The following is a 19,613-nucleotide window of genomic DNA, read 5'->3' as shown; positions in this document are numbered from 1 at the left end:
ATCCACCTTCCTCTATGCTTCTCTGCCCTATTAATAGGGTGGCAGAAGACTGACAAATCTCACAGTGTAGTCATCATCAGCTCTGCAACCTGACCAATCCTTGGGCATTGCTGACACTCCCAAAAATAAGCCATTTTTGTTGCCATGGCAGTCCTTCTCAGAACAGCATGCATGTTCCCATGATGTGCCCAGATAATACCTCCAGCTTGCCAGGGAGACTTATAATGTAGGTATTGGCAATGTATACTCACCATAGTGACTAGTTTCAAGTAGGTTCAGATGATGGTAGCCCAGTGGAACTGCAGCCTCAAAGTTTTTCCCCTGAGGTGAATCACACCTCTGTCGATGGCAGTCACCGCACCACAGGCGAAGCAATCACATTATACTGAACAGTGTAACTAATTGTATTAAATGGAACAAGGACTTGGGGGTTGTAGGGCCAGGAACTCTAGACTTCTCCTGATACTGTCATTTATCCTTTAGGTAACATGAGGAAGATGACAATGAAATGGAGGAATATGATCCAGTCGATGGCATGTCCACATAGGAATTGTTTTTGTGAGAGGTTATGGTTTATAACCAGCGCTTTTTGTTTTTTATGCCAGTCGGAATGTAACCCTGCCCTTGACACCACATGAGTGACTATCCTTTCGGCACACAATTCAGGCCCTGTCCAACTCATAAACTCTTTGAATCTGTTGTATATAGCATAGTTTGGCACGGTCCATGCTCCACCATCTCCAACACATATTTTCATATTAAAAGTCCTGACTGCCAAAACATCCTCTACAGCATACAGAAGAGGAAGTCTTCAGGCTCGAAAATGGCTGCTAGCAGGTGGTAATCTCTGCCAAATACTATTAAAGGCATTTCAACTCCAGCAACTTCAAAAACTTCCCTGGGAAGGAAAAAGGCTGCCGGCAGTGAGTAAGAGCACCATCTTAAGGATATTTGGAGTCTACGGTTAAATGTGTTCATTCTGCATCTAAAGTGGGTGCTTCATTTAGGATACACATTTGAAGATGATCCTGTTTCTGCTGTTACTCATAGTCCTGTTATAGGCTTGTTATTGCCTCACATGTCCTACTGTCATTTTTCCTAGGGACTAGTGAAATGTTCCTTTATTTATTTCCTAGAGTGCTCGCTGTAATACCACCAAGCAAAAAAAATCTCATAACAGCGCAAGAAAAAAGGTCAGAGCAACAATACCCTGCCCTAGTCATTATGGTGTCTATAATATTCTGATTAGAACTAGGTGCAATGGACCTAGGACGTGACCTTCATACGTCCTCAAAAGAATGGTATACAACCTCCCTACAGAAATTGGACGATATATAGAATATACATGTGAAGTAATTGCATTGAATGACTAGTATATGTCACTTGGCGGTGTCTTAGTTGTGGCCTGTGCTCTGATTGTCAGAACAGTGAGTCATTCTAAAGCTTCTGTCTGCTACTGACAGCATGAAGGAAGAAGAAATGTTCACAGGGAAGACGTTTTGCAGGAAAGCTCTTGTTTGCTTTCTATGGGTTAAAGGCTATCTGAAGAGAATTGGCTGGTTGTGCAGATGCAAGGATATTGGGAGATGTGTGATACAATTAGGAGTTATGAAGTATGGCACTAGAAACCTACCTGCACATTCCCCTGCAGGGGTTAATTGGTAGCCAGGATCACAGTTGGTTACACAATTGTAAGATCCTATAGTGTTTTCGCAAGCCCTCAGACCACAGAGGGAGACCCCGTACTCCTCACACTCATCAATATCTGCAGAAAAGATGGGAAAAAGGAAGACTTTGAATGTGGAAAATCGCTTAATTACTTTATACAGCGCAGATCCTGAATGCCGATGGTGCATGATATTGAGGTCAAAATATTATAACTACAAAAATATTGGAACATTGAGGGAAGCATTTTTTCCCAAACTTTATCATAGTTTAAAATACTGATTTTACGTATTTACTATAGTTTTTCGTATAGTATTTAGGTTTTTTGTTAAAGTTTATTTTGTTATTAATTGTATAAAATACACTATAAAAATTATGTGAAAATATTTTACTGATTGTTGGGTTTTATTAGGATATTGCATGATTAGTGTTTTATTAAGAAAATTCTTATTTTGTTTGGTTTTGGATGCTTTCATTAATTATGTATGTTAATAGTGAATATTCCATTTGTATACATATTTATTGTATCATGTTTTAATTATTGTTTTATTTATGAGGTCGTGGGATTCATTAGAGGATAAGATGGGTAGTGTGTAAATAAAATATGAGGTAATAATAAGCTGTTATTATCATAAAATATTTTAAAATATATTTAATAATATTGTTTTTAGGCTAACCTAAAATATTAAATATTTTATTTATATTTCTAAATATATTAAATTAATAATTACAAATAACTTACATTTTTTGATGTCGTACTGTTTCAATTTTCTTTTATTTCCAAATGTGTATAAATCATTCTTATATAGCTATGTGACATATCGCCTTTTTAAATATTTAACATATATTTTACAATCACTTGGAAATTAAAAATGAGTGTAGGATTGGGTTTGGAATTTGTAATGTAAATTTTTTAAAACAGGTCTTAAATAAGTAGTGTTCTCAGCTAACTATGATAATCATCTGTGCTGCAATGTTAATTTCTCTTTCTTTTGTAAATTTGTACATTTCTTTTTCAAAAATCAATAAAATTGACTATCAAAAAATAAGCAGTGTTTTTAGAAATGTGGAGCCTGGTTTTAAGTGGGAACAAGGAACCCCATCGCTGCCAGACAAACCCCTTGTCTTACTGCCTCAGTTGGAAATGGGTGGACCTTAAGTATTCCGTTGATGGAACTCTTATTGATGGAATAGTTCCTTGGATGGCTTGAAAGAATATGAGCCATCAGAGGAAGGGTATTACAATTTCCACCCTACTTAGGGTGGATGGGGTAATGCATTTTTTTCCTGTCCATCACCAACATGAAAAAACCTGGCAGTAAGGGCCAGGAAAACCCCAAAAGTACCCTCACACCCTGGGAAAAAACTCCCCAGGTGTTGGGGTTATTAGCTTTTTGTTTTTAAAAAACAGAAAACCTTTTAAAAGTTTAAAGGTCAGTCGGCATTGCTGACAGTACTGTCTGTCAAATTTCTCTAAATTGACTGGAACAACCATGGCAGCAGTTGCTGTCAATTTAGAGAGATGTCCATTCGGCCAGTCGACATCTTTAAATTTTGTTGGTAGGGGCCCCTTGAGATGGCAAAAATAGAATAGTAAATGTGACAACCTTCCAATTGTATGCACTTACTCCAATTTTTGTTGGACTCAAATTAGAATGGTAAAAATGCCCCACATAAATATGCACTTATCCTAATGTTTGAAGAATTTGAAATGAAAAAATTAAGTATGACCCTAATAACATCCACTTATGCAATGTTCTACTGGAGTTAAAATAGCAATTTTGACCCCCAGTTATATACACTTTCTCCATTGTTAGGAGGACTGAAGTTAGAATGATAAGTTTGACCCTCCGAAATATATGCACTTTCCCTAATTTTAGTTGGACCTGCATCATATAAAAGTACTGGAGTCAAGCTATCCTGGCTGATGACGGCTGATAGCCAGAAACGGTCCTAGGATGCTTGATTCCGGTCCAGGGAAGACATGGCTTGGCAGTTCGGGCTGGACTGTTCCCATGAGGCACAGGGTCAAGACTGATTTGCATATGACCATGTCTAAACTGGGGTGGCGTAGTGGGCAAAAGAACGATGGATTTAACCCAGATCTCTTGACTGGGGGAGAATGTCTGCATTGTCAGCATTCCGTCCATCATTTGTTTGTTGTAACGCTTTTCGCCCTAAGTGGGATGGGTATTCCCAGACGTGTGACCCGTGCTCACTACGCCACTGGAGTCAAGCTATCCTGGCTGATGACGGCTGATAGCCAGAAACCGGTCCTAGGATGCTTGATTCCGGTCCAGGGAAGACATGGCTTGGCAGTTCGGGCTGGACTGTTCCCATGAGGCACAGGGTCAAGACTGATTTGCATATGACCATGTCTAAACTGGGGTGGCGTAGTGGGCAAAAGAACGATGGATTTACCCCAGATCTCTTGACTGGGGGAGAATGTCTGCATTGTCAGCATTCCGTCCATCATTTGTTTGTTGTAACGCTTTTCGCCCTAAGTGGGATGGGTATTCCCAGACGTGGGACCCGTGCTCACTACGCCACTGGAGTCAAGCTATCCTGGCTGATGACGGCTGATAGCCAGAAACCGGTCCTAGGATGCTTGATTCCGGTCCAGGGAAGACATGGCTTGGCAGTTCGGGCCGGACTGTTCCCATGAGGCACAGGGTCAAGACTGATTTGCATATGACCATGTCTAAACTGGGGTGGCGTAGTGGGCAAAAGAACGATGGATTTAACCCAGATCTCTTGACTGGGGGAGAATGTCTGCATTGTCAGCATTCCGTCCATCATTTGTTTGTTGTAACGCTTTTCGCCCTAAGTGGGATGGGTATTCCCAGACGTGGGACCCGTGCTCACTACGCCACTGGAGTCAAGCTATCCTGGCTAATGACGGCTGATAGCCAGAAACCGGTCCTAGGATGCTTGATTCCGGTCCAGGGAAGACATGGCTTGGCAGTTCGGGCTGGACTGTTCCCATGAGGCACAGGGTCAAGACTGATTTGCATATGACCATGTCTAAACTGGGGTGGCGTAGTGGGCAAAAGAACGATGGATTTAACCCAGATCTCTTGACTGGGGGAGAATGTCTGCATTGTCAGCATTCCGTCCATCATTTGTTTGTTGTAACGCTTATATAAAAGTACATCTTACCCCTAAATAGATTCAATGTTCTTAGGTTTTGTTAAACTGGAGTTTGAAAAGTAAATCTGATCCCTCCCTCTCAGATGCATGTACTTTCCAAATGTTAATTGGCCTGGAGCTAGAATTGTAAATCTGGCCCACCCTATTAGATGTATTTTCCCAGTTTAGTTGAACAGTAATCTGACCCCACAAATATATACACTTTACCAAATGTTAGTTATACTGGAGTTAGAATACTAAATCTGACCCCCTCAAATATATGTAATTTCACCAATGTTATTTGGACTGGTGTTACAATAGCGTGTGTGTCCCCATATAGATCCAATTTCTCCAACTTTAATTGGACTGGAGTCAGAATAGTTAACCCAACCACCCCCACAATCCCCCAAATATCTTTCCCCAGTGTTAGTTGGACTGGAGTTACAATAGTAACATTGATCCCATGAATATATGCATTTTCTCCATTGTTAGTTGAATTGAGTAAGAATAGTACATCTACCTTCCACCCCACAAAATAGATGCACTTTCTCAATGTTAGTTGGCCTGCAGTTAAAATAGTAAACCTGACCCCCACCCTAATTAGATGCACTTTGCCCACCTTTGGTTGGACTGAAGAAACACTAAATCCACACACTAAATATATGAACTTTCCCCATGGTTAGCTGTCTTAGAGTAAAAATAGCACATCTGGCTCTCTAAATATGCACATTTACTTCAATATTCATTGGACTTCAGTTAGAATGGTATATGTGATTGCCACAAGCAAGGTTTATTGTTTAATATATATTTGCATGATTTTAATGGATGATTATGTATTGCATATTGTTTTATGTTTATTTTGGATCTTTTCATTGTTCTATGACTTTTGCTTTTAGATATTTTAGTTTTTATAAATATGTATTTGCCTGTTGTTACTTTAAGGTAAGTGTTTATGTACATAGTTTCATTTATTAAAAATTAAAATTAATTTAGAAAGATATTTAGATTTTAATAGATTTCTAAAAATTCATGCTAAATTTCAAATATGTAAAACGGCTTTGTGTAGGTATTTCATTTTATTTTTAGATACATGTTACTAAACTTACTGTAAAATAAAAAGTTTATTGATCCCTCCTTTTTAAGTTAAATATTCAATATATTTAATTTTCTTAAGCTGTTTTATTGATATTTCTTACACTATATTTCGGTTTTCAATATTTTTGTTAAGTCTAATGTTAATCTTAAATTTCAAAATTATTGTATTTTAGATTTTTGTATGATGATATGTTAGAATCAATATTTTTAGTAGTTTAATAATAAGTATAGTGTTCACAACATTTTTGTAGTTAACATTTTGACCTCGTTATTTTGTTAGTATGGAATTTTTGCAGTCGACATTCAGGACTACAACCGTTCATATATTGTTCCAGGTCTTCTTCAGTGAGCTGAATGCAGCTACAGCTATTTTTTTTTAAAAGACATCTTTCCAGCGATGAATTGATTAAAAAGGGATTTTATTGGCACAGCAGTGCTCGAAGCCGGAGAGTATGTTGGGAAAAGAGTATAGCCTCACAAGAGAAGGACAAGAAATTGAGAATGACACCTGGTTGAATCAACCTTACTAACAATCTCAAAAGAATCTGTCCTTATCGACAAACAAAATGCATTGAATCAAAGATGCTTCCTTCTTGTTTGTGACCCATCTCTGGCATAACTTGCATTCATAGGATATGCAACATTTTCGGTATGTTTTGAAATAAAACTTTCTACAGACATTAAGGACCTCATTACAATGTCGGGTGGATGCCAGGAACCGACTGGCCATAGGTCGGCAGTTCCGACCGCCGGATTTGGAGGCGACCACCCTATGGGCATGTGCCTGACACACGGTGCAGGGATTCTTAGGGAAGGCACTGTAGGTGCCCCCAGGCCCCATAGAGGAGGGCCCAGGAGGAAAGGGGCCCTGCTAGGGGTCCCCAAAGACACTTTTCTACAGCCTTTCCATGTCAGAAAGGCCGACATAAAAAGTTTTCTGAAAGTGCCATGACAATCCCGACGGAGGATCTGAGCTTGGCTCCACCATTATTAGGGGCTTGTGGTGGCTTCCGACCCTCCAATGGGCTGCTTGAGCCAGTAGGAAGAGCATCCCCTCGCAGGTTTCACTCCGACCACCGTCATTCTAAAATGACGGTTGGCTTGAAACCTACAATGTCAGGCAGAAAGCCTCGGATAGCTGGTTGGAGGCTTCCTGCTCAACATCGTACTCAGGCTCTTAGTTTTACCCAGGTCTTACTTCACAATTGCTTTGTTCCCGGTCATCTCTCATCACAAGTGTGTTATTTCAGTAGACCATGAGCCATTCTGTATTTCAATGCCTAAATTTGAAAGGGGTAAGGAAAACCTGCTAGAACTTGAACTTCCTGTGGGACCAATGCCAAAATTACATAAATGTGTCACAGGAATTGTACAGTGAAAATTTGTGAGACCAACTAATAAAAAACTGATTGGCCAGTGCAAATGTTTTTTGAGTTGGCCAACTGGTTGACATTTAGTCCTATACCAATGCAAATTTCTCGAATTATCCCTGGTTTCTACCAATACAATCTGTGGTTTTCAGAACACTGTTCCTGCTGTTGTCAAAAACAGACACAGGAGTGACCAAGAATATAAGAAAATTATATTTCCAGTGGAAACAGTCATATAGTTGGAACTGTTTAAGTCCTGGGATTAGCAGGTCAATGAGGGAACAACCACATACTATGGGTTATTGTATTAGATATTTTTAATAAACCAACTGAAATCTAGTTGGTCACCATTATCATTTAAGGGCTATTGGATCTCCTGATTTGATTCTAGAGAAGAACATCATTCCTAGCTGATCAGAGATTTGAGAAGATCCACAGGACACATTTTAAAGCCCTCAAAAACGGGAAAATGTTTTTTCAAAAGATACATTGAATTGCTTGCTGGTCATTATGGGGACAGCCTCAACAATAAAAGCACAGAATAGGAAGAGCTGGAAGCCATACGAAATGCTAAAGCATTCAGACTGAGAAAATGAGATTCAGGAACCACAACTTTAGTAATTCCAAGTATGAGACGAGGAGGACCCAAGATGACAAAGGCCCCTGGGAGGTCAGGAAGAGATAGGAGGAGGCAGCTGGACTGGACGTACCCACGCAGCGCTGTCCATCGCTGGCCATCTCATAGCCCCAGTTGCAGAAGCAGCGGTAGGAGCCAGCCAGGTTCTGACACACAGCATGCTCACCACACAGAGTGTGGTTTGTGCATTCATTGAGGTCTGCAAACAAGATGGGAGAGCTAAGCATGGTAACATGGTGAAAATGAAATGGAGGGGTGGAACTGAGAAGATATTTTTGAAAAAATTCTCTTGTTCTCACTTATGAATGAGATGTCTAGTGTCATCTTTTGAATGAGTGTAAGGCGTCTATTGTGTACCAGCGATAGGGATTGAGGGGGCTCAAGGACCTGTGATAGAACAAGAGGTGCACATTTTAATCAAGTGAGAAAGTGTGAGGTGTCTGCAGCGAATCTTCCATTGAGTGTATGTTGTGTTACTGTGATAGAGCAGTGGGGGAAGTGTGACTTCTCTAATCCTCTGATACAACATACAGTGTCTGATGTACTTCTTTAATAAACTATGACACAAGTGCATGAGACATTGAGAGAGGAGTTTTGCGTGAAGATGTGACCTTGAGGAGGGAGTCTTATTTGATCCCATAACAGTAAATGAATGAATGAATGAATGAATAAATAAATGAATGAATGAACAAAGGAATGAATAAACAAATGATTGAATGAGAGGGAACACCAATATATTGCAGATTTGTGCAATGAAACATCTCTGAAAACAGATCACCCACATTAACAACCATGTCAAATAAGAACTACAGTACTCTGGATGTTAAAAATAAGAGATTTTAAGTTTGTTACTGAGAAAAAATGAGGCTGTCCCTTGGGAGACAGGCTCAAACTTGTGGGGTAAAAGGAACTGTTTAGTCAACTGCAATTGATGGGAAGGGAAATAAGATGTTTTCTGCCTTAGAACATTAAAGGTCTTTAAAGAACGTTAGAGATCATTGCCTTGCATTTTTTGCTAATTTTTCTATTTTTTCAGGAACCTGGGAGGTGCCAAATATACACTCCATGGATTTGACATTGTTGGTGTTATCGTGTGAGAAATCAGGTCAGGCGACAGGCACAAAGGGGATGGAGGCACTGGAGAATGGGCCTTTGGAATCTTAGACAGGTGGGAACTCTAGGCTGTTAACTATTAGGAATACACGCTCCCTCACATCCCGGGTTAAGTTCATTCTAGGTCAGCTATGGTAGTGCCCTATTTAGACTTCCTGAGACCTAACAGGTTGTGTGGCTGCATTGACTTTTGCAACTCTTGCTATAGTTTGCACCTGTTTTGGCGTCCCTCATTGTTGTTTTTTTCCCCATCCAGTTCCTTCAGTTGCTTCCTACTATCCTCCTTAGGGGCATATTAACAAGGGCCAGCGATAATTATCGCTGGCCCCTCATAGCGGCAGAAATATTATCGCCGGCTATCGCTGAAAATTATCGCCATGATAACGCTATATCAACAATACATAGCGCTATGGCGATAATATTTCAGCGATAGCGGTGTTTACCATGGAACATCACTGGTTTTCCAGTGATATTCCATGGAAAACAGCGATAACATTGCTGATATGACCCTGTGGTCGTATCAGCATAATCCACCTACCATTATTAGTATGCCTTAGTCTGTAATTTAACAGACGTTAAATTCCAGCGTTAAGGCAGAGGTAGCTTGATTTTTTTTCTCGCTGCACCTCCTTGTTAATATCGCGAAGCTGCCTTTGCGATATTTTCATGTGTTCTTTTCACAGCCACGCCTTCTTTGCATCTCATTAGCGATGCAAGGCGAAGCTGCGTAAAAAATGGGCTCTACATCAAAGAAACACACGCTAGCATGTCCTTGATGATATTGCGATATAATTATCGCCGCTTATCGCCCGAAAACGAATGCTAAAGCAGTGATAATTATATCGCCAGCCCTTGCTAATATGCCCCTTAGTTTGTTATCCTGGTTGTTGTCCTGTTAAGCCCAATTTCTTGTAGAATCTTTACGTACGTGTCCAGCAGCATCCTCTGGCCTTTTTTGGTTTCCCGGTCAGCTCCAGGCTCATCATATTATGACTCGCTGCTGGATCTGCTGGTTCAATCTACCCAACATTCATCACAATCAAGCAGAGTAGGGCCATCCCTTGAAACAGAGGAAGTCTCAAAGAGTGCTCTCCAGTCCCGGATTTCTTTCTTTTCCCTTTTCCATGTTTCTAACCCGGTTGTTGTGTCCGGTGATTCATAACTCTCTATTTACCAGTATGTAGGATGACAGGGGCTTTCAGCAGGTCTCAACACATAATGCTGACAGTTTGCCAGGCCAGATATGGACCAGTTCAAAAGCCCCAGTCAGATGATGGTGCAGGAATCTTCTCCTTAGCTGTGTGAACCAATTAACATCTAGTTCTGGCCCTATTACCACCTTGCCATGTGATGATAATCCTACGAACAGGAAGGTGGTTGGCCATCCAGAAGTTGATCGAAGTGCGATTGTTACCCTAATTTGGTTTTTGCCCTGCCAAAGAACTTAGAGTGGATGCTCAGTAATCCCAAAACTTTATGACCCAACGTGAGTTGCACTTTTTTAACAAAATCTCTGATTTTAATAATGACACCACCAAAATAATGTTTGTACTCTCATACCTTCGAAAGACACCTTGATGTGAGCTACATCATTTATTTTTAATTGTGGTCCACTGTTGTTCAGCTGGACCCAATTCCAGGCTCAATTTACCACCATCTTCAATTAGAAGCACACTACCCAATCTGCCCATTCTGGACTATTAACGGTCTAATAGGGAAATCAGAATTTGATTGAATTATGTCACACATTTTTAACATCTGGCATCTGAGGCGGCATGGATGGATGAATCTGCCTCTGCAGTATTTTATCAAGTTACCTGAAACAATCTCAAAGATGCCTGGTCATTAGTGGTAGATCAACCAACAACTCCAGTAACCTTAATAAACCTTAAGCTGCAAATAGATTCCGAGGAATGACTGCAGAGATCCAAGCGCCACACTTATCTTCAAAGTTCCTGTTTAAGAAAGTCCCAGATGGCGGTGGTAATATGCCTCAGGCCGACAAGCCCATGCAAATTTGAGAATTACAAAATACCTTATCAACTACAGAAAAGGAACAATACAGCAAGATAGGTTTGTGTTTCTACTGCAGAAAAACTGGACATTTTCTGAGCGCCTGACCTCAGTTACATGGAAATGACCTAGCTCATGCATGAACACTGGACGCGGCATGGGCTCATGAATTATGGAAGCGTCCTTTAATTATTGAGCGGATTATTTTGTTCAAGAAACGATTGCTACCTCTAAAGGACCCATGATGGTGCTTGCCTCAGTATTCCAAAACATCTGGTTAATTTATGGTGAAATCACTTTTAAGTGCCACACCAGATTCCTATCAAAGAGAAAGATGAAAGCAGTACGTTTTGAAATGCTTGCATTACTGATAGCTCTGTTGAAGAAACATGTGGACGAGATTCACTTCACTGTAATCAATGTACCATCCTTTTACATCATCCTTGTCACTACATGGTGCAGAAAACATAATCCTCATATAGAATAGAATACACAAGAGATCACCTTTGATTTCACATACTATGAAGCCCAAAGTCCTTATAAATCACCCCACAAGTACAGAAGAATGAGGAAGTGTATGGGGTGCTGCTTGCTACTAGGGCCGGCTCGTGTGGAGACATGGCGCTACTGTCGCTTGACGCATGCATGGCATTTGACAATATAGAATGGCCATACCTGCTGGCAGTATTGGAAAGGTTCGGATTTGGACCTAGTTTTTGTGCGTGGGTACAGTTGCAGTATGCGGGCCCACTGGAATACGACTGAATGGGGCTACTTCGAGGGTAATACAGTTGAATAAGGGCACAAAGCAAGGCTGCCCTCTCTCGCCCATGTTGTTTGCACTGGCATTGGAGCCGCTGGCAGCATAGGTTGGAATGGACCCATTTATCTGAGGAATAAGTGGGGGCAGTGACTGGGACGACAAGATATCCTTTTATGCTGATGACATACTACTATATGTCACTAACCCTGCATCCTCGATTGGCCAAGTCATCCATATATTCCACCTGTTCGGAACCTATTCTGGGTACAGAATAAACTGGAACAAGTCTTTACTATATGTATTGTCTGGCACTGCACCGTGCTTACCCTCAGGTGCTCGCGTCTTAGAAATAAAAGAGGAGTTCAAATACATAGGTATTATAATATCCAGAGGAAAAGACCACTTCTTAGAAGAGAACTTGCTCCCCCAACTGGATGGAATGCACAGGGACATAGTCAATTGGAGGAAAGTCCCACTGTCCCTACTGGGGCGCGCAGCCCTGTTCAAAATGAGGGCATTGCCACGATTCCTGCATGTTCTACAGAACACGCCATGTAAGATACCTCCTAGCTTTTTTAAACAAGTGGATTCTGAGCTGAGACTACTTTTATGGGATGGGGGACCGGCTAGAATTGCCCTACACAAGTTGCAGCGCAGTGTTTATGAGGGAAGGCTGGCAATTTCTGATACTAAACAATACTACTGGGCAGCGCAACTCACAATCATTAATGAGTGGGTGTTCGCTGGAAGAGAGGAAACTGCCTATAGAATGGATCGTCACTATTCGGGGGAAGGTGGCTAACTAGCTGTGCTGTAGGGGCGAGGCGTGAATGGCACACTACCCCCACATACTAGGGTGACAATACAAGCCTGGAGGTCGGCCGCCGTGTTCCTGGGTTGGAAGGGCAGGTTGACTGAACGGGCACCACTATGGGTCGGGGACCACCTACAGGAGGGGGGCCAACTAATAGGATTCCAAAAATAGCAGACCATTGGCATAGACTAATTGGGAGATATCTGGAGAGGGGGTATATTGATAACCTTTGAGGACCTCAAAATAGAGTATCAGATGTCTGATAAGGAGTTCCTAAGATACCTGCAGTTACAACATGCACTGACGAAGCAGATGGGGAACAAATAGCAGAATACTCCCCACTTGAAGACAGGCTGCTCATGGACCCCATGCAGGAAAAAGGCTATCTCATTGGTTTATTAAAAAGATAATGAACAACTCCCCTGACCCATTGATGGTTCTGAGGGAGGCCTGGACAAGAGACTGAGAGATGTTGGACGATGATGATTGGACGGAGGCAATACAGAGCCCGAGGGAGGTGGCGATAAGGGCAAGATTCCGGCTAATACAGTTGCGAATATTGCACAGATCATACACCTCCAAGGTGCTTCTGCACTGGATCAGGCACAGTGAAACCGACCAGTGCACATGGGAATGTGGGGAGGCAGGCACATTAATTCATTTATTGTGGTCATGTCCTATAATACAGCAGTTTTGGAAGTAAGTAGTACATGTCATGTCAGATCTAATCGTGCTAGAACTCCCGTGCGAGGCCAAATGGCATATTCTTTGTGTAATGAGTGAGGTAACTTGTCCTAAATATTCTAAAATATGGCTTACAAAAGCAAGCATAGTTGCCAATATAGCAAGGGAATGGGGGGCAAGCCAGCCACCAAGTGTGACGAAATGGCAGGAAGACTTAGACTGGTACTGTAGCACAGAGAAAGTGGTGTTCCAAAGGAGGGGGTGCCCAATAAAGTGGGACAAAATATGGGGAGGCTGGATACAATACAGAAGATTGGGTGTCGACTAGTTAGCAATTTGCAGGAGTAAGGGAAGGTGTTTAGGTACGATAAGACACTGAAATGTACTTTGCCTTGCCTTGATAAGCTGATCTTGTCTAGTATGCATCAGTTATTTAACAAAACACGAATAAGAAAGCAGAACAACGAACTGTGTAATGATGCAAATGTATGGAGTATATTGTTGACTATCATGCTGTCAGGTTTGTTCATTTAATAAACAGAAGTTAAAAAATAAAGAATGAGGAAGTTGTTCTCCCACAGTATCATGAATTTATAGTTGTTTTTAGCGTAAAAAGAATTGACACTCTTTCACCGAATTGAGAGTACGACTATCAAATGTATTTATTATGTGTCAAATCCATTCCACATGAGAAGATTTAGCCACTGATGGTGAATAAATAAGAAATACTACCTCAATACATTCAGGCAAACATTGATAAAGGTTTCATTTAATATTCCACATCTCCAGCAGGGAAGCCAAACTTCTCTGTGACAAAGGCGAAAGGTAAATACCAGCTACAGGTAGACTATAAAGAATTGAATGCAATTGCTGTAAGAAATCAAAATCTCTTGCTTCTCAAATCTTTACTGCTGTATTTAGCCAAGTCTTACAAATTATTCTCTAAGTTGGATTTTAGAGGAGTACATGATACAGGGGTGAATGGAAGATAGCATTTCAATACCAGTTATGTACATTTTGAGAACCTGGTAATGCTTTTCAGCCTTCGTAATGCTCTTGCAACTTTCAGCATTTTGCCAACATCATTTTCAGAGACATTTTGGATGTGTACAGTGTGATACATCTTGATGACATTTTGATATACTCCTTCTTTAAAAGAGCATCAATTTCAGATTCAGGAAAAGTTATCAAGATTAAGAAAGCATTCCCTATATGCCAATGCTGAGAAATGTCTCTTCAAACTTTCTTTCATCGCCTTCCTCAGCTTTGATCTCTGAACAGAGAAAAGGAATGGACTCTACTAGGGTAAAAGCAGTATTATATTGTCCTCCTCCGAGAAACATCAAGGAAGTTCAGAGGTTTATTGGTTTTGCTACCTTTTATAGACAATTCATACAGAACTTTTCAACCATTATCCAGCCAACAGTTCTTTAACCAAGAAGATAGTGAAGATCAAGTGTGGGGAGGAACAGGAGCAAGGCTATAACTTATTCAAGACAATCTTTAACTCCGCTCCAGTTTTAAGACATCCCAATGACTTTCTGCGTCTGTAGTTGGGTCAAATGCCTCCTCTTTTGCCATAAGAGCTGTACTATCAGAAAGGGATCCTGAAACATGAACCTCATCAAGCTGAACATTGAAAGCAATCCTTGGCACAATATCTATTGTTTCTTTTTGATGGATCATCCCAGTGTTTCGTACCGATGGATGGCAATAGCTGAATTCTCATATAACAACTCCTTGCACTCCTCCCTTTTGAAGATCCCCTTTTTCTGTTTCTATGGATTCCATCCACAGATCATTCCTTAGAAAATGTCCTTTTCCGCAGTCCCTTCCGCAACCTAGCTGCTACAAAACCTCCATGCCATACAGTGAGTTACTCATCAGCATTTACTGAAGGCCAAAGCTGATGATAAGGCTTTTGCAGATCTCCATCACAGAACGACTCTTGAGTATGAGGTTGGAACCTAACCATCCCTGTGTTTCACACCAAATCTAGTGGAATTCTACTCCCAAACACTTACAAACTATGCAGTCTACTATAGAGATCTCCTAAAGATCAAATATGTCTTTTTTCATTGGAACCTTTACGTGGAAGGAGTTTGGAATCTAATTACTGTCTGGATTGGTCATAAGAGCTTGTTATATGTCATCATCATCATGAAAGTGTGACTTATATTCTTGCCAGATTGAATCTGCTCTTATCTTGCTTCACTTACATGATTGCATTTCAACCCATCAGATGCCCTGTCTTGGCAAAAAGACTCTGAATTGTAGAACAGAGAAAAAGTCCAATATATTTTAGTACTTTCTGCCTCACATACAATCACCTTCCATGATTACTTCAAACAGGTTCGGAATTATATTATTGCACCCCAATGTATTGAAAAAGAGCCATTATGACAATGGGCTCGCAAAGGTTTGCTGTATCACGATGAAGCCCTATGCCTTCCCAGTAAGATTATGCAACTAAGGTGTCTGAAATAGTAGCATGGCTCTTGAGCACCATGGCAGACTTTTGGTGGCCTGGAATCAGGAAGACTATCAGGAAGACTATCGGGAACTATATTATGAACTGTGCTATATGTGCTATATCTAAAGGTTATCACTGCTCCACTGCAGAATAGATACAACCTCTGCCTACTCTACATATGCCTTGGGATATGATTGCCATGGAAATTAGTGTGGAACTACCTCCATCATAAAGAAACACAACAGTATTAGTGATCATAAACTATTTCACCAAGATGGGATATTTCATTACTTTGAAAAAACTATCTTCAACGAAAGAACTGGCAAGCATTTTTACTATACACATCTTTTGTCTTCATTGTCTAGCAGAAATTATTGTTACAGACATAAGATCACAGTCTGCATCCCTCTTTTGAACAAAATTCATGAAACGGGTTGGTACCAAGCACTTCAAGTCCATAAGTTACCATCTGCAGACTAATGGTCAAGCTGAACATTAAAAGCAATCCTTGGCACAACATCTGTGTTGCTTTTTGATGGATCATCCCAGTGTTTCGTACCGATGGATGGCAATAGCTGAATTCTCATATAACAACTCCTTGCACTCCTCCCTTTGAAGATCCCCTTTTTCTGTTTCTATGGATTCCATCCACAGATCATTCCTTAGAAAATGTCCTTTTCCACAGTCCCTTCCGCAACCTAACTGCTACAAAACCTCCATGCAGTGCAGTGAATTGCTCATCAGCATTTACTGAAGGCCAAAGCTGATGATATGGCTTTTGCAGATCTCCATCACAGACCGACTCTTGAGTATGAGGTTGGAACCTAACCATCCCTGTGCCTCACTCCAAATCCACTAATTGATTTGCAGGAACTTTCCCTGTTTTTAGACAAATAGGAAAGGCAGCCTTACAGTTAGCACTCCCATCTTGCCAGCATATTTAACCTGTGGTTCAAATCTCTCACTTTTGCAGATATTCTCAATAAATCTCCACTAATCATTATGGATGGGCCATCTGAATACGAGGTAGATAAAAGTGTAAGTTTTGAGGTCTATTACAGTGTCTGGTGGTCTGTAAAGGATATGACTTTTCAGGAAGATCACGGGAACCTGAGAAGTTTGTCCATGCTCCTGGGTTGGTAAAGATATTCCAGACAACCCCTGTTGAAAGCAGGACCACACAATGTTCCTTGGGGTGGGGGCTATTCTTCAGTGATGGGGGTGAAGGGGAAGATGTCAGGAATTAGGTCAGACAACAGCTTGTTAGTGGTAAATCGTCCTACAAGGAACAATTTATCCACATTACTTGTTAACTGACAAAGTAAGATGGATCCAGGGAGTGGCTGAGGAATAATAAAATAAAAGAAAGAAAAAAGTATCTAACCTTCAAAAGCCATCACACAGACATATAAGGATTGTGGCTGCCACAACCCTGTATTTGCATGTTTGAATGTGATGTTGCTATGTTCAATACAAAATAAAATGCGTCTAGGTTTAAACTGTGGATGGAACTGCTGAACATTATCATGTGAAACAAGAATGAAAAAGCCCACTCAACTGATCACTTCTTCTGAAATACTTAAATTAGTTCCTAGACTCCAGTGAAGACCTGCAGTAGGATCACTAAATACACACTTTGTACTCTCAGTGAACGTAGACTATGAAAAGTTTATTTTGTAGTAGATGAGCTATGACCAACATAAATCATTGGAAATGTCCTATGCCAGACAATGAGAGCAAGTGAAATTGTTAAACATGACTGATTCAGAATTAGAAGGAAAGGCCCAGATCATAGTCTGCTGTTGCTTATCAAAACCATGACAAGAAATCCTAGCTCGATCTGGCATCAAACTTTAGTATAGTCTGACACTGGGAAGGCCGTTTGAGTTATGCCATGAATGGTCTGCTCACGTAAACACATTGTTTACAAACAAAGTTGTCATTGATGAACCACAGGGATGTGTAGAAAGTATACCAGCAAATGTAAATGTGCATTGTTATGCCCAAGGCCAGCCTAAAACAACAAGTTAACAGACTGTCCTCCTGCACTACTACCTGCACCTGATAGGAGCTGCCCAGTGTGCGGAAGAGCAAACATTTCACCAGCACATGCACATCATTGGAGGGATAAGATAAATCTGGAAATAGAGGCAGCCTCACCTCAAATGCAACATGAAAGTCTATAGAGTGGAAATACCTACACACACGGACACATGAGCAATTGCTAATGTAAACGTCTGCAGACAGTACAAATATTTATATATAAAATCCAAACTGGCTGAGGCCTGAACCAGAATCTATGCCAATGGTAGTACTTGGACCATTCCACTATACAGATTTATTAGAGCCTCGGGAGCCTGGTACAAGACAGACAAGAGCCTGCATCTTTGTTATCAAGTCAGGAACTGGCCCACACCACAGTGGAAGATACTACTATTTCAAGCTACATTGGGTTGCGACTCACTGCCAGCATTGTCTCAGGAACTGGAAAAAATCTGTTAATTAACAGCTCACTCAGTATCTCAAAACCAATGAGCTGCTCCATCTTAGCCATTCTGGCTGTAGGCAAAACCTCTGAGACAGCACTGATTAAGGTCACTGGATATATTAGAGATACATTAGACGTTGGGGGAAGGTCATCCTGATTATGTTGATTTGGCAGCGGTCTTCGATACGGTCCCTCACTCTATATTCCTAGCACGCCTCCAATCCATTGGAATGGGTGGATTGGTGAACAGGCTAGCACCCTTTTTGAGGCAAGAGGGCAGCAAGTGTGGATTACCCCATACTCTTCCAGAGCATACGATCTGACAGTGAGAGTGCTGCTGGGCCCTGCTCTGCGCCTCACTCTGCTTAACGCGTACCTCAGCACTTTAGCACAGTTGACAGAGGCCTTGGGGGCTAAGGTGGTTACATACACTGATGACACCCAGTTGCTGTCCACATTTGGGAAGGGGGGGAGATTGCAGGAAAGCCCATTAAAACCTGCCTTCTGTTTTTTACTGGATGACCTCCCATCAGTTAAAATGAGATGCAGACAAGTCCGAAATAATATTCTTTGGCCCAAATCCCCAATTGGCATACTCTGTGTCCTAAAGACACCCCACCCCCAGGTCCCAGGGGGAACAGTCAAGAACTTGGGCATTAAATTGACAATTCTCTCTCTTTTCAGCCACAGATTATGGGCCTGATTTAGAGCTCGACGGATGAATTACTCTGTCACAATGGTGACGGATATCCTATCCACCAAAATATAAATCCCATTATATCCTATGGGATTTATATTTCGGCAGATGGGATATTTGTCACTGTTGTGACAAAGTAACCCACCTGCCGAGATCTAAATCAGGCCCTATGTCTCTGATAGGAACATGCTTTGGGCTTCTTTGTACAGTAAATTTTTTTTTACATTTTCTCTCCTTGTCTGCAAGAAAGTGGTCATCCAGGCACTCATAACATCAAGGCTGGACTTTGGCAATGCCTTATATCTAAGTATATCCCAGACTATCTGCTTAAAAAGTTTCAAGTGGTCCAAAATATGGCAGCCTCCATTCTACTTAACCTGCTCCCAAGAACACACATGTCTCGTCACTTGCGTGCTCTCCACTGGATTTCGATAAAAAGAAGAGAATTCTCTTCAAAACATTAGTCCTGGTTCTTAGAGCACTGCACCATTCAGGTGCAGGCTAGCTTAGGGTCAGAATTAGTTTCTCTGCCTCCTCCAATAATTTGCAGTACCCAGTGCCCACTGCCTTCTTGCAAGGATCCCTAAGGTTTGTTGAATGAGAATGGATGGAAGAACCTTCTCCTACCTCGGATCAGTGGCTTGGAACAAACTTCTTTTTGAGCTACGCTCT

General features: G+C 41.2%; 1 protein-coding gene across 4 annotated transcripts in view; it reads right to left on the bottom strand.

Annotated features, from left to right (window-relative positions):
- LTBP4 (latent transforming growth factor beta binding protein 4) overlaps positions 1–19,613 on the bottom strand; it is a 1,245,426-nt gene that overhangs the window by 98,680 nt on the left and 1,127,133 nt on the right. For 2 of the 4 annotated variants that reach the window (XM_085625396.1, XM_085625398.1), the window contains exons 24-25: positions 7,970–8,095; positions 1,634–1,765 (exon numbers count right to left, since the gene is read on the bottom strand). The exons of 1 other annotated variant lie outside the window; for it this stretch is intronic. In XM_085625396.1, coding sequence (XP_085481522.1) covers positions 1,634–1,765; positions 7,970–8,095 — 258 coding nt within the window. The remainder of the gene's footprint in view (positions 1–1,633; positions 1,766–7,969; positions 8,096–19,613) is intronic. One more of the 4 variants, XM_085625397.1, reaches the window with a different exon arrangement.

Source organism: Triturus cristatus, chromosome 9 (assembly GCF_964204655.1).
Source record: "Triturus cristatus chromosome 9, aTriCri1.1, whole genome shotgun sequence".
In the NCBI taxonomy this organism is placed as follows: domain Eukaryota; kingdom Metazoa; phylum Chordata; class Amphibia; order Caudata; family Salamandridae; genus Triturus; species Triturus cristatus.
This window is presented reverse-complemented; position numbering and strand designations above follow the sequence as displayed.